Source organism: Melospiza melodia, chromosome 19, assembly GCF_035770615.1.
Source record: "Melospiza melodia melodia isolate bMelMel2 chromosome 19, bMelMel2.pri, whole genome shotgun sequence".
Taxonomy (NCBI): domain Eukaryota; kingdom Metazoa; phylum Chordata; class Aves; order Passeriformes; family Passerellidae; genus Melospiza; species Melospiza melodia.
This window is the reverse complement of record NC_086212.1, coordinates 10,045,784-10,072,114: the sequence shown is the minus strand read 5'-3', so window position 1 is coordinate 10,072,114 and position 26,331 is coordinate 10,045,784. Positions and strand designations below refer to the sequence as shown.

Below are 26,331 nucleotides of genomic sequence, written 5' to 3'. Positions count from 1 at the left end.
TGCCCCATGACTTCCTCTCTGGGATCCACCATATGGATTCAGAGTCCAACACTGGCCATGGCCTTGTCTACAGGGGGCCCTTCCAGTTGTACTGGGCAGGTGCCCAGCCGTGGGACATGTTGGTGCCCAAAGGGTGGCCCCAAAGGGGTCTGCTCCCATCACCACCACTGATCTCCTGCTCAGTGGGGACAGTGAAACCAATGAAGCTGCCTGGCAGTCTTGGATCCCAAACCCAGGTGCTTCGTGCATTTGAAGCAGCTCCTGGTCCTCCTGGCTTCCCTGTGAGAGGATGGGTGGTGGCCTTCTCCAGCCCCAGAGCCTCATCCTCACAGTCCTCCTACAGCTAAGAGAAGAATCCAGTTTGGTCTTCGAAAGCTGCAATTCCTTACCCCAACCTCCCCAAAAAAGCAGACAACCAAACTGCTTTGTCTCTGCAGCACGTGTCCCTGAAGGACTGGGGAGATCTGGATGGGTGGTGAGGCTATCTGCCACAGCCCTCAGGGTGCTGGAGACTCGGGCATCCCACCTGGAGCCAGCAGAGGTGACAATCCAAATGCCCAGGACCCACTGCAGAGGTGGCCTCAAGGCCTCTTGGTTCAGGTTACTAAAGTTAGGAAATCTCAATCCCTTCCTCCTCTCTTCTCCCTCTATATTCAGCTACATATCTTGGATCTATGATCACTGAATTTGTTCAGAACGGGAGTGAGAGGCTCACACAGAGGAAATTCTCCAGGATATTTTGGTCTCCATTGCAAGGGAGAATGTTCCTTCTGGGAAAAGCACAGTGTGCAGCAGGGCTGAGAAAGTTACCTCTGCGTCTTGAACATCAAAAATAGCAGAGTTAAAATGGTCTCTGAGAGATTCATGGCAGAACAGAGACTCCTCTTTTTCCCAAGACAATTTTCCTCTTTCATTCCTGAGGTTCATGTCAGCTGTTTGCATATACAAACATTTCTTTTTCCTTCATATTTGCTGACTCTACCGGGGACTTAAATGGGTCTGAAATTAAAGGAAAACTTCCTCAATGGCTTCTAGGGGAAACTGGGCTGCCACAGCCATCAAGGGAAGCAATTTCATTCTCCAAGTGTAAAAGCAAATGGTGTATTTTTTTGACTGGAGATTGCCCATGGCCAAGCCCTGCCATAGTTCTGGGTGTCCTTCAAACTCTGCAGAATTGGAGCCACTTCTGCTGAGCCAACACAACCAGGGCTGTTGGAGGCTTGGGGTCTGCTTTTCCCATCAGGGCTGAGGGAAAAGTGGTCAGACTGAAAGATTAAACTTTGATCCTCTGTTCAAGGGATCAAATGTTTGAGGAGTTTTTTTCTTCCAGGAGAAACATGAAAAACATGGAACCTTCTCGGTTCCATTTGTCGCTTTTCCACATTCATTCTCCTCTTAAAATGAGCACATCTTGCCCTAAAATCTGAGCACAGAAGCTGAAATGCAGCTCAGCTAAACCCCACCTACGTTGGTGGGCCTGGATGAGACACTCCCATCTGCACGGATTTTCAGCAGACTGTGCCATCTGAGGAAGGATTCCTCCTGAAGCAGCTCAGCATCCCAACGGTGGGAGGGAGCTGCTGCCTCCTCCTCACTGCTCTCTGTGTCTGCGGCAGCAGGGCCACAGCCAGGACATCAAATTTCATCTTATTTCACTCCCAGAAAGGTACCAAGTGACCCACATCAGCCTTAAACCTGGGGCACCAAACCTTTGCACCCTGCCAGGAGGACCATGGAGATATACATATTGGGATAAACCATATTGCCAAAAGCTCCCCAAATAAAGCAGGAGGATGAGCCATGATTTCTGTATGTCCTGAGATGGGCAGTAAGGGAGTTTCAGGGCAGTCCCTGCCCTAAAGACCTGCTTATCCCTGTGGGTTCCAGCCATTAGCACTGATGTTCCATGGGGATTTGTCTTAAAAAGGAAAAGAATAAGCTGTAGCTGCAAAGAGAAGTGTCTCTCCTGAAAACACCTCCACAGTGAACAAAATGCAGTAGAAAATGAAGCAAAGAGAGGGGTCTCTTGCCTGGCCTGAAGGTTTTTGATCCGGGAGAGCATGTCCAGGTGCCCAGCTGAGTACTGCTCGATGACGTCCATCACGTCGTAGGGCCGGAGGCTCTCCTTAAACTTGCGCTTGGAGACCAGAAACCTCATAATGCTGCAGGAGACAGACAGCAAAATCATCACACGTCCCTGGGTGCAGCCTGACCCGCTTCATGGCGGGTAAAAAACACTGCAGGGAGCTGCTCTGGAGGGAAAATGGAATAAATCCCAACCCTGTGGGTTTGGGGGAGGATGCAGCAAGAGGAGAGAGGAAGGGGATTGCGGGGGCCGGTGGCTGAAGCCCTGTCTGCACCAGGGGGTCCCTGATGCCCCTTGGACTGTCATCTGTGCATGTGCTCTCTGCACCACTTTTAGAAATGTCAGCATTACGTTCAGAGCTGGTGAGAACTGTCATTTGGATGCATCCCTGCGGGGGATTTTCCTGTTTCTCCATTTATTCCTTCCCTAAGCAAAAATTGCCCTTCCTGGCAAAATTGTCTGTAAAGCAGGGCAGGCCACCCAGGGGAAAAGCAGCCTGCAGCACACACATGTCAGCATTTGCCAGCACTTCTCAGGCTTTACACTTCTCATTTTTCTCTATAATTTATTTTTCTGAACCGCTTACCCCTCTCCCTCTCTTACCACACAGCCCTGATGCTGACTTTCAGCCCTGGTGTCAAATCTTCTGTCACAAACTCGCAGTTGCAGCTTTTGTTCTCATCAGGAATGTCTTCTCCAGGGAGGCTTGCTTCTGGGTTTGGGACAGGGAAGGAGAAACACAACACGTTACTGTTCCCTGTGCCAGTGCTGCACAAGGAAAGATGAGGCAGATCACAAACAGCAACCCCAGGGGATGCAGCAGAGAAGCCTTTGCTGAGCATCCAGATGAGAGCATTTCCCAGGATGTGCTTAGGTGACATTCAGCAGTGCCAAGTGCAGCTCTCACATATCCCCGTATCAGTGAATCCCAGTGAATACCATTTGGGTTGGAAAAGCCCGCTAAGATCAAGTCCAACCATTCCCCCAGCACAGCCAAGCCCAGCCACAAAACCATGTCCCCAGGTGCCACATCTAGATGTGTTTTAAATCCCTCCAAAAGGTGACTCCACCACTGCCCTGTGCAGCCTATTCCAGGGCTTGACCACCCTCTTAGTCAAGAAATTTTTCCTGATATCCAACCTAATCCTCCCTAGTGCACCTTGAGGTCATTTCCTCTTGTCCCAATACCTGACTCTTCCTTCTTTCCCCATCCTTATATACAGAAATACAAAGATTATCATGGGTATTAGAAGGGGTTTCCTTGCCTCTTGTAATCATTATTGACAAGTTTGGGTTGGAAGGGACATTTTAAAGGCCCTCTAGCCCAATCCCCTGCAATGGGCAGGGACATCTTCAACTTGATCAGGTTGCTCAGCCTACTCCAAGCTAAAAGACTGGGAGGAGAAGGAGAAGGAGAAGGAGAAGGAGAAGGAGAAGGAGAAGGAGAAGGAGAAGGAGAAGGAGAAGGAGAAGGAGAAGGAGAAGGAGAAGGAGAAGGAGAAGGAGAAGGAGAAGGAGAAGGAGAAGGAGAAGGAGAAGGAGAAGGAGAAGAAGGAGAAGGAGGAGAACACCTTGGCTGGCAGCTCTGCCCTTCTTAGGTGGGGAGGGACAGGATGTTGGGGCCAGCTGGGGATTTAGGGTCCAGCATGGCATCCCAAGCCCTCACCTTCCGAGTTCTGCCGCGACGCCGCTCCCTTGATGCGGAACGCTTGCCGGGCTCGGCTGCGGTCTCCGAAGCTCCAGCTCTTGGGCACTTTGCTCGGGCTGTCCTCGATGCTCTGGTCAGCACTGGGGGACCTCCTGATGCCCTGAGCCTGTGGAGAGCCTTTCCCTTTGGTGCCAGCACCGCGGGGACTGGAGAAGACACGATCTTTCAAACTGACCTTCTGACTGTTCAGAGAAACACGTTGAAACAAAGACAAAAAGGAGACAGCAGGAGGAGTCATTCTGGAAACCACGCAGTCCTTCCCCACCAGCCATTAGAAACCAAGAGCACTTCCAAGCAGCAGTGACATGTAGCTTTGCTGTTGGCTTTTCTTTTTTTTTTTTTTTTTTCTCCAATATGTATTTTTTATTTTTATTTTTGTTTTAAAGAAAGCATTGTAGAAATGTTTCCGTCATCATGAGTGAAATGGGAATGGTTCGTAAGAGAGAGAAAATAATGAGGACTTAAACAGCAGCCCCTCATGGGATGCCAGGGCTGGCGGGACAGAATGACATTAACAATGAGGTTATGATTCCTTAAATCACTGATCGGCTCCGATCACCAGTTAGGAAGCTTTTCTTTCACAACTGCCTTCCAAAACACTATGGCTAATAAGAAAATACCAAGTAAAAAAACCCCAAACCACCACCTTAAAACTTTTGTGCAAACTTCACTTCTGGTGCTCAGATCTGTCCCTTCCCTTTCTTCAGCTCCTGTATTTCCTCCCTCTTAAAACATGATCTGACCCCTTTATATATTCCAAAGAATTCTTCTTTATCCAGTAACATGTTGAAATATAAATACAAACACTGTGCCACTCCTTTGCATCCTACAAAAATCCCATCTAAAAGCTATCTGCCATCTCCTTCGAGGTCTGCTATGGCTGTCGTAAATATGGAAAGCAAAATTTTAAAACTCCAGAATATGGCACTTTCATGCCTTTTTTCCTACATGAGTCTTTGCAATTATGGTTGGAAAAGGAGGTCTCTCCAGAAACAGAGATCTCACTGGGAAATAGTGACCACCCAGCTCTACTTAGTTTCCAAATTCTGAAATTTGCATTTAAAGCCTTTCACCCAAATGGAGATGTTGAATTTTTACTCAAAAATTTAAGAACAAAGAGATTTTGTGAATCTTTATGAAACCACAAACTTTATAGAGACAGCACTGAAGAAAGCAGACTGCAAATACTTTTGGATCATTTCATATTTTCTTAAAAGCAATCAATGATTAAACTCCACTGATTAGAGGTTGGACAACCAGTGCAAGATAGCTGCACGAATAGCCAATATTTTATATATAGGCATATCAAAACTGAGTGAAGACAGGGATTGAATTCCCAGCATTCTGTACCATTGCAGCAGCCACTTATCGTTCTGCTGCCAACTCTCTGCCGCAATTTGCGGGAAGAACATTTCAGAAATTTCAATTTCCACATCACCAACCAAAGACCTGCTTTTTTTTTTTTTTTTTTTTTTTTTTTTTTGGTGCGTCTTTCAGCAACACCAACTTAAAAGTCAGAGCCCCACGGCCCCTTCTTTGCCTTCAAAACTGGCACGCGAGGTTCTTCAGTGAGAACTTGGCTGCTGGTTTTGAAGCAAAGCAAAGCGCGGCTCCCTTTTCCCAGCCGCCGGCTGTTCCCTGCTGACAGGAGCAGACACCAGCTCTGGCCAGCCAAGGAAGAAGATGTGACTCGAGGACACTCAGGGAGCAGATTTGTCGACTAAGAAGGTGCTATTTTTACAAAAAGTCACTTTACATTGCGAGACAACAAACATTTACAGGGAGAAGAGAAAGGTGCTTAGGCAGCATTTTGCGGAGTTGTGTGGGGAGGGCATCCCCTGGGCTGCAGGGAAGGGTTGGCTGCGGCCACAAGCTCAGCAGCAATTTCACATTGAAAGATGGGTTGGAGAGAAAATAAAATTTGCTCATGACCGAATTAAAAAGGTGGAATTATTCTAATTAAAGATGAATTTTAATTTAGGTAAGTGCTGGGGATTGAATTTCCAGTGTGGTGCCCATCTGCAGGGTCTGTCTGAAGGCCATGGGATCAACAGAGCTGAAATCCAGGTGAGATGTACAAATCCACACAGGAAGCTAGGAACAAGCACGTGCCTAAACACCTTTCTGGATGTAAGCCTTCATTACTACTGCCACCAAAGCCATTGCACATAATGTGCCAAAGGTTTAAAGGAAATTCTCACTCTGAGTTTCTTGGATTAGAAACCAAATTGAAATTTCATCATTTGATTCTAAATAGGCCAACTGGATCTTCTTTCTTTATTTTATTGATTTTAAAGAATAATATTTTTGAATCCACTGTGTTTCAGTAGTATTATTACTTTGAATTACCTTTTTAAAAAGTAAGTTTTATAAAAATGCTTTAGCAACACAGCAATATTCAGGAATCAAAGTGATCTTTTGTGCCCTATCCTCTGCTGAGTTTCTCCCATCACCAATCCCAGCACAAAACCAGTTGCCTTTCACTGAGTATGGCAGCGCCTTTTTCTTGGAGCCTCTTTTCCATTCCCACAACAAATGTGCTACAAATGTTTGCAGGAATCACAAAAAGCAAAAAATAAAGGGTTGAACTTGGTGAGGGATAAAAGCAAAGAGTTTTAATCCTGACAGCATGAGGAGCAACACATTAAAAAATCTCATAGAAATCTGATGAACAATTAGGATCTGGGTGGGTTTTGTTCCCAAGTACTCACTAAGGAAGAAAACCCAACACTTGATGTAACTTCTTTGTTTTAACATAGATGACACGAGACACCATGAACAACTTAGAGAATCTTTCCTTCTGTCATGCAATTCCTCATTGGAAATGACACCTGGAATCACATGCAAGTACAATCCCTGCAGAGGAGGATGCTGTTGGGGTCTGCAGGGGCTGGTAGGAAAAAAAATCCCAAAGAAATACAGACATACATAGGGATATATGTTGTCAGCTAACCCAAGATCATGTTCTCACTCAACCAGAAAGTCATGCAGAGGGACAGGGATGCAGAGTGCCCCAGAGAGGTGGTGTTGGGATGTCACTCCAGGCTGGTAATGAGCCTCGGCTGGGTGGGAGGTGTTGGCAACACGAAGGTGGGGACAGCAGGGACAGACGGACACTCACAGTGGCACAGGGGCAGGAGCTCTGCTCGTGCCAGGGGGAGGAAGGGAAAGGGATCTGTGGCTGTGCAACCAGAGGCACAGGTTAGGGGAAGCCACAACAGCCTATCAGGTTTAAATCACAGGTTTAAATCAGATTGTGATTTAATTCTAGGTCCACTCCAAGTGGCATCTGTGAAATCAGATTTGATATCAAAAAATTACCTTTCCAGGCTGACTGTGAGGAAGGTCTATAAATATTCAGGCTTTGACTTCAATTTAACAAAGGATAGAAAATGAGTTGATTTTTCTCTGTTGCCAGTCAAAAAATGAGAGTCCATGCTGGAGAAACTGGATGATGTTCACTGCTTTCGTGGGCTTTGCATTTTGGTTAAGTCCCAGCACTCAGCAGAGGAAGGCACAAGTACTGACCTTCAAAATGAGCTGCCATCAGCCTCCTTAGGATGCCAGGGGTTTAAGCTCCTGTTTGAAATGCTCTGGTTTGGGGTTTATTCCAGTTCCCTATAGTACTAAATCAGCACTTTAAAAAAATGTGGACTCATTACATTAGAAGTAATTCTAGATCAATAAAAAGTATCAGTTGTAAGGTCTTGCCATTGATTTTAAACTATGTCTGAGCCACTACTTCATTTTCTTCTCAGCTAGCCAGAATGAGTCGGACTAGCACAGACCCAGATCCATCTCTGCACCCAAACTCAACCAGTATCTGTGCTCATTCTTCTGAGAAGCCGTGGCCAGGAGAAAAAGACTGTCTCCTGTTGGTAAATGAGGGGATTTTTTAAATCAAGAGTTTGTGTTGAGCTTGTGGCATATGAGAACAACTGATTAAAACCAGGCAGGAGTGCCAGGAGTGAATGATGGCCTTTGTGACTATCACAGGGCTCCAGTCTGCTTGCTGCTGTGAGTAAGAGGCAGACAACAATTACTGGAGACATGAAGGAAAGGAAAATAAAATTGTGTATACAAAATTTACCATGACTAAAACAAAAACCAAGAGAGGGCCCGGCTCAAGCCTGGTTTGACTCCAGTGATTCCAGAAAAAAACATTGCTAAAAGGTGAATTCAGCCTAGAGAACGCAGTTTCTAAAAGCAGAGAAACCTGGGTATAAGGGAAACAAAACATCAGCCAGTGATCCTGTCATGGTGAGTAATCCCTCTCCTTTTCCTCATCCACAACCACAGTGCTAGACTTGGATGGGAGCCACTGCTGCTGTGATGGTGAGGATTGGAGTTGCAGCATCCCTGCAGCCACCACAGGAGCACAGGAAAGCACAGGGATGAGTGAAGGGACAGTGGAGCACATCTCTAACCTTGGCTGTCCTGCAGCATTCTTTTATAATCACCCATCTCTTCCTAATTCCCAGCCCTCTTCTCCCAGACTGGTGTTGAGTGCTGTCAGACACCACAGCAGCCCCATCCTGCATCTTCTCCCAGCCCTTTGCTGTTTGCCAGCTCGGCGGTGCTGCATTTTGGGAGGAAAGCAAAGCAGTCAGGCTGCACTCTGAGCTGGCTGATCATTCCCAAAGCAGCCTTTAAGGAACCTGCCCCACCCAGAGAGCCACAGGCCAGTCAGGGCTCTGCAAACACCTTTCCTTCACTGCTCTGCGTGCTCTTCCCACTGTGAGGTGCCCTCCTCTCTGAGTGTGCTGGGAAAGTCTCTTACAAAGCAGAATATGATAGAGGTGATAATCTGGCTTGGTGTAGTTACATTACCGTCTAAAAATGAATGTGTTATTGCATTTATTGACTAAAGATCATTGGTTTAGTACATTAAGAAACCACAGCTTCTAAGGAGTTTCCTATTAATTTACCTACATTGAGTTTTCCATGATTGCCTCATCGTGGGCTGTTATTTCGTTATGTGCATCCTAGATGAAGGCTTTTAGCACTCAGCCTGAGCTGCATCAAAGTGCTGGCATCTGCCCCAAGAGTTTGTGCAGTGGGGATTGGTGGCAGACACCCAAGGGTCCACAGAAACAAGACATCTGAATTATTTTTACATCCCTTAAAAATTAACCCACAGTTCTACTAAAGCACAGGGTGTATAACACTACATTCAGGATGGATGCAGGTAACAAAGATGCCCTTGTAGCTATTCCAAAGTCCAAGGCTCCTTTTTGACTGGAAGAACCACAGTCTGTCATCCTTCTTTTCAGACTCTCCAACAGATTAAGAAGATATTGAGGTAACACTTTGTTTCATCCTCCCTTTCCCTTGCAGAACTCAAGACATGGGAGATGAAATGAGGACCACAGTGGGAAGGAATTCAGTAGAAAACAGAAAAAAAATCACACTGGCTCTAGCAATCAAAAATCCATGCCTAGGAAGACATGCAAGGAAGACATTGAGATCAGAGTGGCTGATTTTCCAGAAAACAGAACTAGACACGAACAGATGAGAGGACAGATTATGAATAGCACTGCTCATTTTCATCTCTGCCAAAAAACAACCTCAGTGTTAAGCAACTGAGAGGAGGCTTTCTCTGGGGAGAACTCCCTGCTCCACACTACACCTCCACACATAAAACAACCTCACCTGGCAAATGGGAACACCACAGAAGTCAGGTTCATTTTTTCCAGCTAGACTGTTGACCAAATCTTTGCCATTTGTCTTGAAATGCTGCCTGTGCAACTGATGATCACCCAATATTTACCCCCACTTTTCAAGGCTAACCTTCAAGGAAGACCATAGCACCACCAAATATGTAGCAGGAGGCTGACTCAGAGGTTCAGGCTATTTATCCAGATGTAAGGGATTTCCTGCCATAGAGAAACTACTTTTTATGAACCCTAGATCATGACCCATCCCTCTTTGTTACCCATTCAGAGATGGGATTTACCACTCTACTTCTGAGCACCTGGTACACGCAAACCTCAGCCATGAGTCCTACCCTCTAGACTGACAGAGAATAAAAAGAGCCAGCAGGTCAAAAAATAGCAAGAAAAGAAAAGATACAGGTTGAAACAATTAATGAAGAAAATCAGAGATACATATACTGTTAGAGCTGCAGTTTTACAACTTTCAAAGCTGTAGTTTGTTGGCTTTCTGAGGGATACAGAGACTGGTGATTTTGAGAATTAAAACGGACTCCAAAAAAAGAGCATGCAAAAATCCGAGTTCACAAACATGCGGCATCACTCAGTGCCCTGCCACTCCTGGGCTGTCCACCTGCCTGGCTGTGGGGCAAGGAGCTGGGGGTCCCCTGCCAGCATTCACAGCATGCAAACTCTGGGCACAGGGAGATCAAGAAGGTGCATGTTTGCTGCTGAGGAGCAGGGGTGGGGGCAGAGACTCTTCTAGTGCAGGTGTGGAAAGTATTTACGCACAAGTAAGAGAAGATCTATGTGTCTGTGTATATGGCCGTGGGTGCACTAAGGGATGCTGGTTGGGAAGCCCCTGAAAACACCTAGCGGTTGTCAGCTGGATGAAAAAGATGCAAACCCTGCTCGTAGAAAGCCCTGAGCTAAAGCTGTCTGTCCCCCTGGGGGTCTAGAAACAGAACCATTCACAAGGCCAATGTCAACGCTCAGGGGAGCCCTGTCCCCTACGTCTGGCGGGACAGGCTGAGATTAGTCCTTCTCTAGCTGCGTAGTAGAGGTGCTAGATAGGCAAGCTGTGGCTTCCAAAGGCCACCAGGCTAGGAAAGGTCAATTTGTCACGGTCAGAGAGCCAAAGGAATGGTGACTGAGCAGAGGCAGGAAGCTGGTATTTCTCAGGCTACTAACTGGACATTGCTGTACAGTGTAAGTCAATTTGCAAGGATTCCCTGGACCTTGAGGAGGGATGGGGTGATAGGGAGGAAGGGATCTTTAAAAAAAAAAATTAAAATTTTTCATTTTGGCTTTTTTTGAAAATTTTCCATGATTTGTTTAACTTCATTTCCTGGCCTCCTCCCTTGCTGAGCAGACACTGGCTTGGCTGGCCCAGCCCAAATTCCCCATCCTCATCCGTTCGCTTTGTGCGCTCTGCACAACAGGCAAGGCTCTAATTTCGGGGCGGGCAGCGGGGAGGCTCTTCCACCTTTTTTTTACTCATCTAGTACCTCTATTAAGCAGAGAAGTGATCAGAACGGGTGGTAGCAGGGTAGAGGGAGAATGAGCCGTGCAGCTTTTGATTAGTTTCGTGCGACGCATTTCCCGTGGTACCTAGAGTTTCCTGAGCAGCATCCGCATAGTGACTCTCTGCACGGTTTGCTTTTACTGGAAATGAGGGGAGAGTAAAAATTAGACCTGGAAGCAAATGCCAGACAGGAAACTTTTGATTATGGACTCTGGGTTTAAAAGACAGGTGTTTTGAGGGCCGGGTTCATGACAGGATTGTTCTGTTTGAGTGTTCAGTGAGGAAAAAATAAGTAAATCAAAAATCATGAGGGTTTCTGAAATTTGTTTCACTGTGGTCAGTAATTTTAATTATTAGACATGAGGCATTCTGCTCATTGAGTTGGTGGTGTTAGTTTATCTAAAATTAACTACAGAAAGATTCTTCATCTTTGTATCAGAAACAAAAAAATACTCTGTTCTTCCTCTAAAGATATTTTTTAAAAGTAAGATTTTTCAAATTGTGTAAACTATGGAAAGCCAAAACTTTAACATGTTTTGTCAAATAATATCCAAAAATCTCAAATTTCTTCTTTTTTTTTTCCCCAACAATAAACCCACTCACAAAAAGAGCTAGTTATTCTGTGAATTATTTGATATGGAAAATACCATTACATTAAGCCTGGCATTGAAAAAAACAAAAATAGATAAAAAACGGTGTGGTGCAGTCCCTTATGGGAAGGGAGTTGAACACCTGTGTTCACACATTTGGTTTTTGTAATGATTTTCAGACAGGGCCTACCACTTCTGGGGAGTTGCTGACTTTGAGGAGGCACCACCACAGCTCCATCCCAAATGGCTGCTCAGGCGCTGCCCTGCCAGGAGATCCCCACCAGGACCAGGGTCCTCCACGCCATGGAGCAGCCCTCTACCTGTGGAAGGGGAATGACGTGGCCCCATCACCCCACCAGGCCACCAACCACCAGCAGGCAGCTCTTGCTGAATTCAGGGCCAGACTGCAAAGGCTGAAGGGCATCAAATCCCAGTCGTATTTTACATGGAGGTGGGTAATCAGAGGAGCTGACGGGCACAGCATCCCATGCAAGCTCAGCTGACGCCACCCTCGGCATCCTGGGGACTCCTCAGGTGTCCACAATGGGATCCTGCATCCCCAGGTAGCCCCAGGGGCTGGTGGTGCTACCAGGGCTGTCCTGGAGCTGGCGTGGGAGTGGGACATTGAGCATGCAGAGCCTCAGGGAGACACATGGGTTTCTGTCCTCTCAGTCTCCTCTGCAGTCCCTCCAGAAAGATGCAGTTCCTTCCGTGCAAATAATCCGCTCCCCTAAAGGCAACTGATTATTTCCAGATTACTGTCAGTCCCAGCATGAGTCTCTGACACCAGATAAATTGGTTAGAAGGCCAAACACCAGCCCAGGCTCATGTGACCCATGGGGTTCCCATGATTGACCCTGGTTTCCATGGGCAGTAGAGGTTTGGGACACCTTGGACATCCTTGGCTGGATGAGCAGGGGCCCACTGAGTCAACCAAAGGCATCCTCCAGTGCGTACAGAAGCCATAATCACACCCCTGAAGAGAGATCTTGGGGTAGTGTGTATCTCAGACAGACATATACACACACTGAGAGAGAGATATACACACAGATAAACACACACGGTACAAGGACCCAGCCCAGCATTCACCCAGAACACAGCCAAGGTCCTGCTGAGCTCACTGGGGTCAAGGACAAGCCACAGCTGAGAACAACCTTCCAAAGAGGTTCCTCTCATCACCTACAGCACTGAACTCATGCTGGACAAAGTAATCTGAGTTTTAGCTTCCCACTTCCCTGGAATCCTTCTGTTTCTTTTTCTCTGATATGAATGTGTTATTATGATCATTTGGTTCATTAATTTTAAGCTTCTCACCCAATTGTATTTTGGAAAATGCAAGAGGAAGAAATGTGGTCGTGGATGCCTTCAGATGTTTCTCAAACCATCTGTTAAAGAGCATCTGAAGCCCACATTTCATACAGAAGCCTCCATAGCCCTGGTGAACCATGTGTCTGTCTTTTTGACATTACAATCAAAGCAAAACAAATAGAAATGAGATGCCACAGCTAATTTTCAGCCTGATTAACAGAAGAATAATCACCCCCCATTACCACTCTGATCCGCTGGCTCTCTGCAGCAGGAGGGGTGAGAAAAGCCCTTGTACAGAGCAGGCCCCCTTCCCTGGGGATAGGAGGGACAGTGGATTTGTGTTTGGACCCTGGGCAGTGGTGGGGTCTCAGAGGTGGGATGGGCAGCACAGCCAGCCTGGGGAGGGGCAGGGGGCAGTGCTTGGCTGGGGCAGGGTGGACACAACACCCAAAGTGATGGGCAACAGGAGGCTCTGAAAGCTTTTGTTTTTTTAAGGGAGGAAAATAAAAAGGGGGAAAGGGGTACATGGCATGTAGGAAAAGGCCAGCATCTCTTCTGCTCATCACAGCCCAGGTTCCACCTCTGGGGGAGGTGAGCTCCCCAAGCGAGGCAGCACAGAGCGTTCCCAGCACTCGGATGGGGATGCAGACAAGCTCATGGTGGGAAAACAAAGCAGAAACCACAGAGAAAGGACATAACCTGTCTCTCAGATCAGCTGTCCCATTTTGTGCCAAGACTAAATCAAAATCCACCCAAGAGAAATTGCAGGTGACCCCGAGCCTCTGCCACACTGACCCCATCACCTCCTCCTGTACTCCCAGCAGCTCTGCCAGTGCTGTGTGGGCAGAAATCAGCACGGCCACAGCAGCACTGGGGGCAGAGGGCAGGACCCCAACAGCCACCCCTCTGCTCTGGCAGAATGCTTGGGATGCTCCCTGACCTTGCAAGACAATGTTTATCCTGCACAGCATAACCCCATGTGCCATGCCAGCATCCCTTCTCTAAATTGAAATATAATAAGGTGAAAAAACAGTGAAAAAGCTCTTTCTGTTCCATTTGCTGCAGGGGTTTTGGGTGCATCAGTTACGGAAAGAAGGATGTAGGAAATCAGCCACTCCCTACAAATCACTCAAACAGGAGGAAGATCCAGCTCCCTCCAGGTGTAAGACTGTTTCCTTACAGCAATGGAAACGCACAGGGGAAAATCCTTTCCCAAGCTGAAGCAGTAAAAGTGTAGAGCTGGGGTCTGCTAAGAGAGACAATTCAACCCCAGGAGCTTCCTGAGTGAAGCATCAGCAGCAAGTGGGTGATTAACTGTCAGGTGGGCAGAGAAACAGGATGAGTTCTCTTTTCTAAGGGCAGGATGACACACTGAGCATCACCGAGAGGCTGCTGGAAATTCGAGTGGGTGGAAGATTTGGGATGTGAATGTAAAAGACCCAGAAAATTTTATTGGGGGAAAATAGGCAATTTGGGCCCCCTTGAACAGAAAAATCTTTCCTGAAGGCTGCAGTATTATCCGATGGAAGGAAAAGGACAGTGGGGACAGGTAGAATTGGTATTGCCCTAACAAATCAGAAGGAAGGAGCTTTGGTGCTGCCATGGCAGCAGAACTGAAGGATATGGAATAAACTTTAAAGCTCTGCAGAGCAGCTGCAGACCCTCAGCTCCAGCCCTCCTTGGGCTGGGGTTTTGCAACAAAACCCTTCAGTGTCACAAGAGACAGATGCACCACAGGAGCAGGAAACAGCACTTGGAAATGGCACTGATGAAGGACCTATAAATAGTAAAAACTACTCTGAAAAAGCACAGGGAAGGACTATTTTTACTTCTTTCTGTGACATAAGGTTGAGAAAGTAGAAAATGATCAGGGAAAAACCTGCAACCTCTACGAAGAAATATTGTACTCAGCTTCAGGTGTCAAGTAAATAAATATGAACCCTGAAAGATGGGACCAAAATTCAAAAACTAGAAATAAGGCTAGTGACTCAGAAATAAGATTGTTTACTTTGATTAGATTGCAGGGATGCTGGCTCAGGAAAGGGACTGTCAGACCTCAGATTTCCTTGGCTATGGAGCAGAATAGGGATTTTGTCTCACTGCACTGTAAGAAATGTGGATTTACCCTTTGATGCATCCAAAGTTTACTACTGGCTGAGGCAGGGCAGCAGAGCAGCCAGACTGTGGGATTAAATTCTGACCCTCCTGATGCCACAGGCAGGTGGCCAAGATTTCAGCCTTGGTCTGGTCCCAGAGAGCTGTTCCCAAGTAATGCTCCCTGCTTTAATAATGCTGGATGGAGGCTGCCTTCACTCAAGCTGCACTTAACAAAAAAAAAAAAAAAAAAAAAATCTGGATAGTTGAAACATGATCTTGGAGATTTGGGTTATTTGGCAGGAAAATAGATGGAGTGCTACAAAGGTTCTGCTTGCAAAGAAAAGCTCAAATGAATGACGGGGGGAAAAAAAAGGGGGTGGGGAGAGGGTGAAGGAAGGAAGGAAAGATAAAATTTTCCACCCTTTAGTCAGCAGTATATCTACCCAGATATCTTTGGTTGGCTTTTATGCCAAGGAAAAATTAGCTTCTGGCCTCTTATAAGCTAAGAGGCATGGCAGAGGGGTACATCTGCAGAATGCCAGGCTCTAGCTGTACTTCTGAAAAAGGTATTCATTGTTTACAAAATTCAGGCAGTAAGCTGTGTTTTGAGGAATGAGATGGAAGATCAGAAAGCCAAGCAGATGATCTCCACTGATCATCAGTTTGTGTCTCATCAGCCGAAAAAAAAAAAAAAAAAAAGAGATTCAGTTCCAGAACTATTCTTTAAAAGAACTGGAAAATACAGGATGAAAAAAAATCCCAGAATTAAATACTTCTAAGTGGATGAAGAGTGTCCTAAAAGTATCCCAAACACCAGCCCTGCTGCTTTCCCTGGGGAGTTGTGAACGGAGAAAAGCTCTACCACAAGTGAGATTTGCAGCCGCCCTTGGAAGGTGCTCGCCACGACCCAGAGCTCGCTCTGCACCGTGGGCTGGAGGCGTGGAGGGAAGATGGAGCAGGGAATGTGCCTCCTCCCCAGCAGCGGGGAGGACCAAGGGTGTCTCTGCCATGCCACCCTGTGCCGTGCCACAGAGCCCTCCTGTGTCCCACGGAGAGCAGCAGGTCCAGGCCGTGCCCTGCAGCGAGAGGAGCTCAGCAGGAGTTGCCAAGGCGGTGACGCGGCGATGGCTTCGTGTCCCCCCCGTCACCCCTGCCCAGCACGGGTGACAGAGACACAGGCAAAGCCTCACCTGCCCTGGGCACACGTTGAGCCTGTGTTACACCGAGTTACTCAGCTATAACCCCAGCACCAAAATAAAATAAAGAAGCGTAAACCAAAGCCCTGCTGTCACCCCCGTGAGTGTCTGCCAGCTCTGCCTGTGCTGCCACCACTCTCCATTCCCCCCCAGCCTTGCTACCCTGCTCCAGCCTGAGGCAGACTGGAGGGAAGACATGATTTAAGGTCCAGCATACACGTAGATAACATCGGACTGCACAGCACAGGAAAAGCACGGTAATACCTAGGAATGCTTCCCTCGATGGTGCCACGACATGGTACACACACTCACACACACAGAAATCTACAGGGAATGCATGGGGATGGCGTGTTGGCAGTGATACAGACCTTGGCGATGGTTCAGGCTGCTGCTCTTTCCTTTAAACAGAAGCAATAGTACATTAGCATGGTGTCAGGTGGCAAAAGATGTTGCTGCTTCACTGTTAAAACATAACGAAACGACAATACCAACAGTACAACTAAGTGGAAGTTGTGGACAGAAGAAAGGGAAAGGAGCACTTAATTCCTGGAGTTTCTGGCCCGGACAGAAGATCACTGGAGACTCACACAACCTCAGAGAAGACACATACAACGCACAGGGTTGAAGATTTCATCCCAACCCATCCTTGTGCCTACGCACCACTGAGACACCTGAGGGCTGTGTGATTTGTGTGAGCACAGGAGGACTTCTGTGGGCTCAGAGAGCGGCCCCCTTCCTTTGGAAATGCACTGCACTCATGTTTTGCACAGGGGGAAGGGTTTGAATGGCTCCCATGACCTCGGTGCATTCACTTTTCCTCCCTGGCCATGGGGACAGAGCTCATGTCAGATCTCTGAATGCACGGATTCACACCAGGTGCTGGAATTGGACATGTGTGGGAAGGAGCATGGACCCCTTCCCTGGCATCCTGACACCTCAGGTGGGGTTTGTGCCTCCAGACTCTTTGGCAGCTACTTTACCAAAGCAGTTGGCAAAGGCAGCATGGAGGGAGTGGGACACCACAGTCCGTGTTTGCAGTTTCGTATTGAGATCCGAAACTGGATTGCCCTGAGAAATCATTGAGGACAAAGTGAGCTGAATGCCTACAAAAGAGCAGCCAGGACACTGCAAGCCATGCTAAGGCCACACTGAAAAACACCCCTCACCTCCACTGAGCAGGCATTATGGTGGTATTTCCCTCCAGCAATGAGGAAAAGCTGCTCTGATTCACAACCCCTACACTGGGGAATGGTGTTTGGTGGGGGCCCGACCAGTCCTGCCCCTGCAGCCCCCCAGAGAGGGAGCAGACAGTGTTTTCTCAGCAGATACAGCTCTGCCTCTCCTAACACAGGTGTCCTCTGAGTGTGATGCTGCACCAGCCCTGGCCCTGCTGCTGCTCAGCAGTGACCACTGAGACCTGCACAGAGCCCGACCCCTCTCCCTCAGCTAAAGGCAGCAGCCTGGAGACACTAACAAAAATCTCCTTCCCCCCACCTCTGCTTCTTGCTCAGAAAAGCCTGGAAGCCCAGCCTCAGTCACTAGCTCAAATACTCACATTTAACCTGCTCAGGCTGACCCAGGGGTGGATTCTTTGTGGAGGGCAGGCTCCATCCCACACCCCCCCAGCTGGCCCCGATGCCCACTGGCACCTCTCCATCCCTCCCAGGGTCTGCACACTCCCCATTCACCAACAGGGCAGCCTGGAGTGCTCAAAAACCCCAGGAATTTCCCCTCCCAAGCAGAGGGTGAAGGTGCAGGACTCCTGCCCTTCTGGGGGGTTCATGTAAACCCTTCCACAGCCAATTTAGCAAAAATGTCCCACTGCTGCACCCTTGCCTGCTGTCACTGGGGGGAACAGAGAATGAATTAACACGTCATGGGCCTGAGGGTCCTCTGAGTGTGGTGAGGAGCAGAAAGGTCAGAGGAAGACTGGGATCACTACCTCCATCAGCCCCTTTGAGAATATGGCTTTGAGTTGTCAGTCAAGCACTGTGACATTGCTCCAGAGCCAAGTTAGGCTGAAGGAATTCATGTAGAGCACGGGAGAGGGGCAGGGAGGAGGTCACTGAGTGACCCATGTGGGACCAGCTGTCAAACCTCTTTCATCTTCAAGGATGTCCATATGCAAAAGGCAGGAAGGAAAAAAAAGAAAAAAGGAAAAAAATAAAAAGAAAAAATACTGCAAAGTGTGTGCGTTCCAAACTCTCTTAACTCTGCTGCTAACCTGAATGTCAGTCCCGACTTGCTCTTCAGGTTCCTCAGGAGCTCCAGCTGGTTCAGAGGAGGGATGAGTCTAGAGGGAGAAAACAACAGGCATTAATATCCACTCAGAGCTGACTGCAGAACCTCCTGTCTTGGCAACTTCCCCTGCTGCCCCATCCTTTCAACCAGAACCAGCTCTGTGCCACCAACTGCAGCTGGGGGACAGCTCGGGAAGGATGGAGAGGGGTTTGGTGCCACTTCCAACAGTGTCCTGAGGCAGAGCAGTGGGGTAAGAGAGAGAAAGTGACAGCGAGAGAGAGAGAGAAACTTGTCTGCACCACTGGATTTTGAACCTCCCCAAAACCAAGCAGCTGCCAGGGTTCCTGGGCAGCCCGGTGGTGTTTTGGCAGAGCTGTAGTCTGGCAGGTTGGCATTGCTAAATGGAGAGAAACTCCAGCTTTGGGGGGAAATAGGAAAACTCAACCCTGCTGCTCTTGGGAATGTGGGAAGGCATGGGGCGGAGAAGCAAAGAAAACAAGGACCTGAAGAGCATACCAGGAGAAAGAGCAGTGGGCTGCAATGCCCTACTCTCCATGTCAGTTTTGCCCTAAAATGAGACAAAATCTTGTGTCACTGCCTTCCACAAACCATAGGGCTTCCTTCCCTTATCAGTTAAAAAAAAGAAAAAAAGAATCTGACAATGGGAATCCTGGTAAGAATTAAAAATCCAGAGAACATCCTTTAGCCTATCCTGCTTAAAAGCCATGGAATTAGTTCCACATCCATTTTGGAGTTCTTCCCTGAGAACCTGGGAATAAATGTTGCTTGGTCCATAAATATTTCATATTGATATTCCCGGCCACGTTTTCAACCAAGAGAAACATAGGATGGAGGTGTCAGGGAGGAGATTATAAGAAATGAGCTTCTAATAAATAAAGGGAGAGATATTCATGTTCACATTTTTTCAGTCATGATGAGACCAGTAGTTTCACACTTTAACTAAAAAAAAAATCCAGCTCAACTGGAAAAGCCTCTTCTCTGCAGGCACAAAACTCTTCCTCAAAACCACAGTGGTTCAGCAGAGATTTTGTGTTCACAAGATTGAGGCAATCAGAAAATTTTCCAATTCTAAGTATGGAGAAAAGAATAAAAATAGGCCTGAAAAATTTTGGCTCAGCTCCTCAGTCGCTTCCATCCACAGAAAAGCACATCCTGATCTGCTGAATTAATGATCCTCTTCATTCCAGACATCAGGAAGAAGCTGACCTTGATGCAGTGGAGCTGTGCATGAGTGCTGGGCTGTCACCTCCCTTCAGCTGGGTTTGGAGATGCATTCCAGGTTGGCAGAGGTGGTGCATAAATCCAGCACAGGGTGTACTCAGCAGCTAATGAAGGGTGCACGGCTCTTCTTTGGTGAATTAATTCCTCAGGGAGGTCCATAGCCCAGCAGAACACAGGAAAATCACCCCATTTTCTCCAGCTGGGATTGCAAATCCCAGGCTCTCACTGGTGGAAGTCTCAGCTGAGGAGCTCAATAGCTCAAAAGATTGGAGGATTCAGGATTCCAAAAGGAATGACTTCTTTTGCATCAGCCCATGGTCTGCAGTGGCACCCACCTCTTGGGCCACCACAGATGCTTCCATGAGGAAGTACAGACACACAACAAACACAGAAATTCACCATTTCTGTGGCTGGCTCATGGGCCTGGCACACATGAGGTGGAAACAATGAGTGTTTTAATGAAATAATTATTACTAAAAATGAGTGAAAACATACACTTGACCTGAAATTTAATCTCAACTAAGTGCTCAGCCTAACCTGTCACTGCAAGAGCAGCTTGAGGAACAGCTACTGCACCACACCATTTCTCCAGAACCTTAAAAAAAACACCAAAAAAAGGCAAAACTCTGCACAGCTCTTGAACTGAGCTTTGCTGTGGAATGCTGGGTGCACAGGGCACACAGGTGCCAGGTGCAGGAGGAACCTCTGGCTGGGGCTCCTCACGTTTTCTCTCTCTCCTCCCGCTCCGTGCGTCACTGGTTAGCGAGGGAAGCACGTTTGGTTAGGGGGGAGCTGGCTGAGGAATGTGCACACCACGGGACACACACAGCTCATGCCACCCACCACAGCAACACTTGTGAGCTGCTGCAGGTCCCCCCAGCTGCCTCCACCACCCCTCCCAGTACAGCACAGAGGCCACGCTAACTCCAGCTGCCGGCTCCCGCGTCCGCAGGAGGGAAAGGAGGATCCGCTGTTCCTGGGAGCACAGAGAACTGTTCAAGCATCAGGGGACGGGAGGGAGGCCATGCCTCGGGCCAGGACACCACCAGAACCCCACGACACGAGGAGGGCAGCAGCACACGACACGGTGGGAGCCACAGGGACACACCACGACACGCTCGCGGACGCCACGATGATTTTTTGGAACAGTCCCAGGATGAACAGTTAAGGAGATGGTGACAAGGAGAATGGTGCTGGAATGGGGTGGGAACCTAAATGAGCCTCCATGCAGTGCTGGAGTTTCTATGAGCAGCCAATTTTTGCCCTAACCAGGACTTTATGTCTCCAACTGAAGCTATTTTTCATGACTGAGAACATTTGTGGAGCTTATAAAATACTTCATTACGACAAATGGAATAGAAGTGGCACATTCTTATTCCTCTGTCAGTAGTAGAAAAATGTCTGATTCTCAAAACTGGCTGTTGTTCAGCACAACAGGAAAATATATTCTTAATATTATACTTGCAGTTCATTGATGCAATTTGCTATAAATTAAGCACACAGAGCAGTAAGTGTGATTTACTAAGGCTGTAAAACTTGCATCTGTGAAAAGTGGAACTGGGTTTCGAAATCAGGCACTAAATCACATCAGCTCTAGTGGCATTACAGCATCTAGGGAGGATTTAAACTGCTCTAAGAACAGAGCTTGTCCTGCAGTCTTGAAATGAAAGTCATTTATTCCCCATCTTAAAATATTAACTTGACTACACCTTCAGATACCCATCTCATATAAAATACTCCTGTGATTTGCAAATCTACTCCTTTCTGCAGAACCTGAGATAATATTATTTATCATAAATCTTACACAGCCATATCCAGGACTTTGCATTTGGATTGATCCCAAAAGGTTAAGTCCCAGATTGAATAACTGTGGCTAATAACTGCTTAGCTCTAGGTGGGTCTTGGAACTAAAAACTGAAATGGAAAAGTCCTACTGAGATGAAGCATTCTTTCACCAAAAAATCAGATTGGATTACTCGAAGAAATGAATGATCATATCAGTTTAGCATTCCAGATCTTTCTCTTCTCCAGGTTTTACCCTTAAAAGCAGGCACAGCTGCTCTGGAGGTTTTATTCTGTGCTACCACTCATGTGCCCTGTGGTGCCACCACACCAGCAAACTCAAAGCCAGCATCACCAGGTGGGCACAACTCCTGCAGCTCAGAGCCAGATAAATGACAGAATGAAGGATGGGAGAAGAGGGCTGAGAGAGGGAACACAGGGGAGTGAGGGCAGAGGGCAATGGAAGATGAATGGGGATGTTTTCTTGTTAAGCGTTGCATGGATCGGGGAAGGTTGGAAAGACCATCAAGAAATCATCCTTAACAAAGCAAGCTTATCAAGCACGCTCCCCTTCTCCTTCCTGACATCATCATTTTGGCAGTTTCCCAACACTTGTGTGTACCAATAGCTAAGATGTACATGGAGGTGCAGGGTTAGTCTGTAGCAGCAGCAGGGCGTGTCTGCTTTGGGCTTTCACTCATTCCTTGGGGAAAAAACTCATCCTCAAAGGTTTCTGTCTCTTTTTGTTTGTTTGTTTTGTTGTTTTGGCTTTTTTTTTTAAATTCACGTTACAGTCCCAAATGAAGAACAAGGAGTGACATGACACACACTTTCAGAGTCACATGCACTTCATACCTGGAGGCACCATACGTTTGCGTTTGCGTGCTTTTCAAGTGTTTTCACCAAAGAAAACCAAAGGGGTGAGAGAAAGAAAAACAGGGGGGGAGGTTGGGGTGGAGGAGAGGGGGAAAGAAACAGAATAAAGAAAATTAGCATATGAACCAAGTGTGTCCCCAGGAGCAGATGCTGTGGCCAGGCTCACAGGTGGGCACAGGAGCAGGGGCTGAGCTGGCTCCTGCTGGGGCTGGCTCAGGAGCCATGGCACGCCCGTGTCACCCTCGGGGACAGGCAGCTGGCACCTTGCTCTGAGAGCAAATGGGCACCACGGGGCAGGGAAAGTGTGGGGGCCTCCCAGAGACCTTCCATGGGACATCCTCAGCTCCACCAGTTGGGGACACCCTGGGCTGGGCTGCTGATGGGCAGGATGTTCCCATGGGTTTGATTTTTTTGGTGAAGGCCAATATATGATAGCAGTTCAGAGCAAGGCTCTGCTCTCATGAGTGACAATAAGAGCAGGGGTTTTTTTTTCCCAATAAATCCAGTGGCTGATGCAGAACAGGTTATTTATGATGTCTGGGTGCACCAACCCAAACCACACCTGCACACACAGAAGCCTTGTGCATGTTTCAGAATTTGGTCCTGCCACATTTTGGATTTAAAGATGAAATCTGGGATTCTCTCAGAGGCCACCATATTTTCCCCCAAACAAATCAGAGTAGCTCTACTGCAGCAATTGGAGTGATGCTCTGGAGCCACATGAGCTCCTCCAAGGCACTTGTCACAATTTTCTCACATCAAGCAGCCAAGCCTTTCCAGAGATGCCTTGGGAAGAGAGATGAGCTAAAGGCACAGCCTCCTGCTATGAGGGATGAGCAGCTCAGTGCTGAGCAGAAAGGATGCCAAGGTAGTGGTGACTGCAGACCATCCCCAGGCACCTGAGAGGGGATTTTGTGTTCCTCTAGCCCACTTCCACACCACACTGTGCATTGCAGCCACATGTCAGCAGCCACAGCCTTAAGGGGCTGCTGGGCTTGATGTGCTGCTGTGGCTGCAGCAGGACCAGCAGCATCACGGGGCTGCCAGTGCCTGCCCATGGCCTGGGGAAGTGGGGAGGCAAGGAGAGATGGTCAGTGTGAGTGATGCAAGCTGCAGCCAGAACATACAGTTACTCCCTTTTTGAAAAGAAAAAGTCTACTTAATTTGACAGGATTCAAAATATAGTCAGGAGTTCACTGGTTTTTGGTAAAACAATTTCATTGAGGGCTGAATCCATTGGTGCACCCACAGCTCACTCACCCAGGTGATGTTCACTTGATCTGAGCACAAACAGGAGCTGGGGTTTAAGGGAGAAGCTGAGAGCTCAGAGAAATCCATTTCTAAGGAAGCCCAGGGTGTGGGGCTGAGCAGCACCCACTGCAGCAGCCAGCAAAACTGCTACAACCCTGCTAAAAACCTCTCCTGGCTTTTTACTCAAGATAAGCAGGCTCTCCAAACTACATTTTTTTTCCTCTTTCTCCTCCCCAGAGTTTCTCTTTAGCCTTTTCTGGAGATCTTTAGCTCAGATTTCTTCCTGCATATTAGCTCTGTGGAAATACAGGTTTTAACAAGGGGGTTGTGTAACAGGTAATCAAAAGGGTGTCACTGCATGTCTGGCTGCATGGTAAGTTCAGTATTTCAAAGAGCAGTAAAATCTGGCAAAGTCCACTGAAAACAAGCCCTGAGCGCCTGCATTTTGCAGTGGATTTTGGGCCAAGCTCCATCCTCATCCTCTCCAGTAGCTGATCCCAGGCAGTGCTGCAAAGGTACAGCCAGGAGGTCAGGTACTGGGAGGGAGAGCTTCAATGGGTGGGTTTAATGCTATTGGAAAACAGCTTTGTTCTGTTCTGTTGGGTTGTTGTTGTTGTTGTTTTGGGTTTTTTAGATAAAACCTTCATGTTGGTTCATAAATTTCTAGGGGAAAAGCAACCAATCAGACACACACTGGGAATGAATCCAATGAGAACTTACTGACCACAACAATGGGACTTCCAACAGGTTTTTATGATGGGTTAAGAGGCTGGCTGCTGTGTATGAATTACAGGCTAAAGCTTACCCCAGGAAATACATCCAGGCTGTCTGCCTGAGGGCTAGAAGGCACCAGTAATATGGGAAATCAGGAAGGGATTATTCCTGCAGTGGCACAGCCCAGTGCTGGGCCACAGCCCTGCGTGGGAGCAGGGAGATGGGGCACAGGGAGCCCCATCACACCCAACAAAACCCCACAGAGCTACAGGAACATCTAACAAACATATCCAACCATTCTACAAACACAGAGAGTCATGGATAGGCTCCAAAAATACACCAGGAAGGGGCACATGGCCCTGCCCAGGATACAGGGAGGTGTGGGGTGAAAATGAGTAGAACATTTTGTATTTTAGCTTCTGATGAAGCCACCAGGCCCAAAGGGAACATGAAGGATGCAGTGCTTCCCCATGTCCTGGAGGGCTGGGAGGCATGGCAGGGGACTCTGTCCCCAGCTCCATGGAGCTCCAAATCCCAGGAGGCTGTGAATTTCCACAGCACTGCTCTAACCTGAATGCTTTCACCATAAAAACCTGCCTGGTTTTACTGCAGGTAGAGCAAGGCAGGTGGGAACTGCTAGAACACTCTGGTGCTCAGCAGCCTCATCCATCATGGCTCCAATGTCATTCGCTGCTTGTGTCACCTCCCTGGGACGGATAAATGAGATACAAGAAATGGGAAAACGCTCCCTGAATCCCAAGTTAGTTTTCCTCCTCTTAGAGGTAAAAAAGGAAAAGAAAGGAAAGGAGGACCCAGGGAAAATGCACCTGGGAGAGGGCCAGGCTGGTCAAGGGTGGGAGAGAAGTTTGCTGAAAGGCAGAAGGACCATTAGAGACCAGTTAGACCAGCAAAGAGAGCCTGAGAGGGCACAAGGAGCTGCAGGTAGGGTGAGGGTGGTGTTTACCTATGATCCAGGGCAGCTTGGAGGGAAGTCTTCACACCTGGGCACGGCAACTGTCACAACACAATGCAACTACCAGCAGGCGTGGAGAAATAAAGGTGAAAAGAAGAGCATGTACACACACAAAGACATGGGAAGAAAAAAAAGAAAACACAAAGCAACACGGAAATTAAAATCAAGTCAAAAAAGGAAAACAATGAAAAAATACAAAGCAAATAAAACCACCAAAAGCAAAAGCATATACCAGCCCTTAGGAGCTCAAAATCAACTTAAAAAAAATTAAATAAATAAGCAAAATTATATATTCAGATAACAAAAATAACTATGGAGACAGTGGCATCACGAGGAAGGCAGTGGAGGAGGAAGCTGGAGGAGGAGGTACCTGTACATGGGGACGGTGACGGTGCGTTCGTAGTACTGCCAGGTGGAGTGCAGGTCTGTCCGGGACAGGTTGGTGGCATAAAATCTCCAAGCCGCCTGTGCAGGAGAAAACCCAGTGGGATTGTGCACCCAGGCAGGGCCAGAACCACCCGTGGGCTTATAAACCTCAACCAACACCCAGTCCTATGGGATGGATCCAGCATTCTGCCTTCCCCTTGATTTGGTGACAAACGTGGGGTGGTGCCAGGACACTCCTGACCATGTGTGCCCAGTTCAAAATGCTGCAGGTCCCAGGCATTCACTGCCAGGCTGAGGTAAGGATGGGTGTTGTTGGCCATTAAGAAGTGAAAAATATGGAGAGAGAGGAGCAGGGGAATGTAAAATGACTAATTTCAATTCTCCAAGACATACAACAAGGCAAGCCTTCTGCACGGACATCTGTTCTTGTGAAGAAAATGCTCCCAACTGTACCTTTATATCAGGATAAATATTCTCTTTGGGGAGAAAAAAGGGTGAAAACAGACTGTCCTAATGCATTTGTCCTGCTGAGCTGGCTGCTTGCTGAATTCCATCTCTTTTCTCTCTAGATTCCCTACCACATATGCTGTTTCCCCATAGCTGATTTCCTGGCATTTATTCCCAGACAAAACCAGTCACCGCCTGCTGTCTCACACCTTACACACACGGCCCCATTTGTCTCCTTCCCAACTTCTAAAAGTCTA

General features: G+C 47.6%; 1 protein-coding gene across 10 annotated transcripts in view; it reads right to left on the bottom strand.

The window, feature by feature from the left end:
- KCNQ2 (potassium voltage-gated channel subfamily Q member 2) overlaps positions 1-26,331 on the bottom strand; it is a 65,061-nt gene that overhangs the window by 8,666 nt on the left and 30,064 nt on the right. For 2 of the 10 annotated variants that reach the window (XM_063172476.1, XM_063172483.1), the window contains exons 8-15: positions 25,611-25,705; positions 22,282-22,311; positions 18,386-18,454; positions 16,530-16,559; positions 11,057-11,110; positions 3,753-3,976; positions 2,690-2,798; positions 2,031-2,162 (exon numbers count right to left, since the gene is read on the bottom strand). In XM_063172476.1, coding sequence (XP_063028546.1) covers positions 2,031-2,162; positions 2,690-2,798; positions 3,753-3,976; positions 11,057-11,110; positions 16,530-16,559; positions 18,386-18,454; positions 22,282-22,311; positions 25,611-25,705 — 743 coding nt within the window. The remainder of the gene's footprint in view (positions 1-2,030; positions 2,163-2,689; positions 2,799-3,752; positions 3,977-11,056; positions 11,111-16,529; positions 16,560-18,385; positions 18,455-22,281; positions 22,312-25,610; positions 25,706-26,331) is intronic. The other 8 variants (XM_063172477.1, XM_063172484.1, XM_063172481.1 and 5 more) reach the window with 5 other exon arrangements.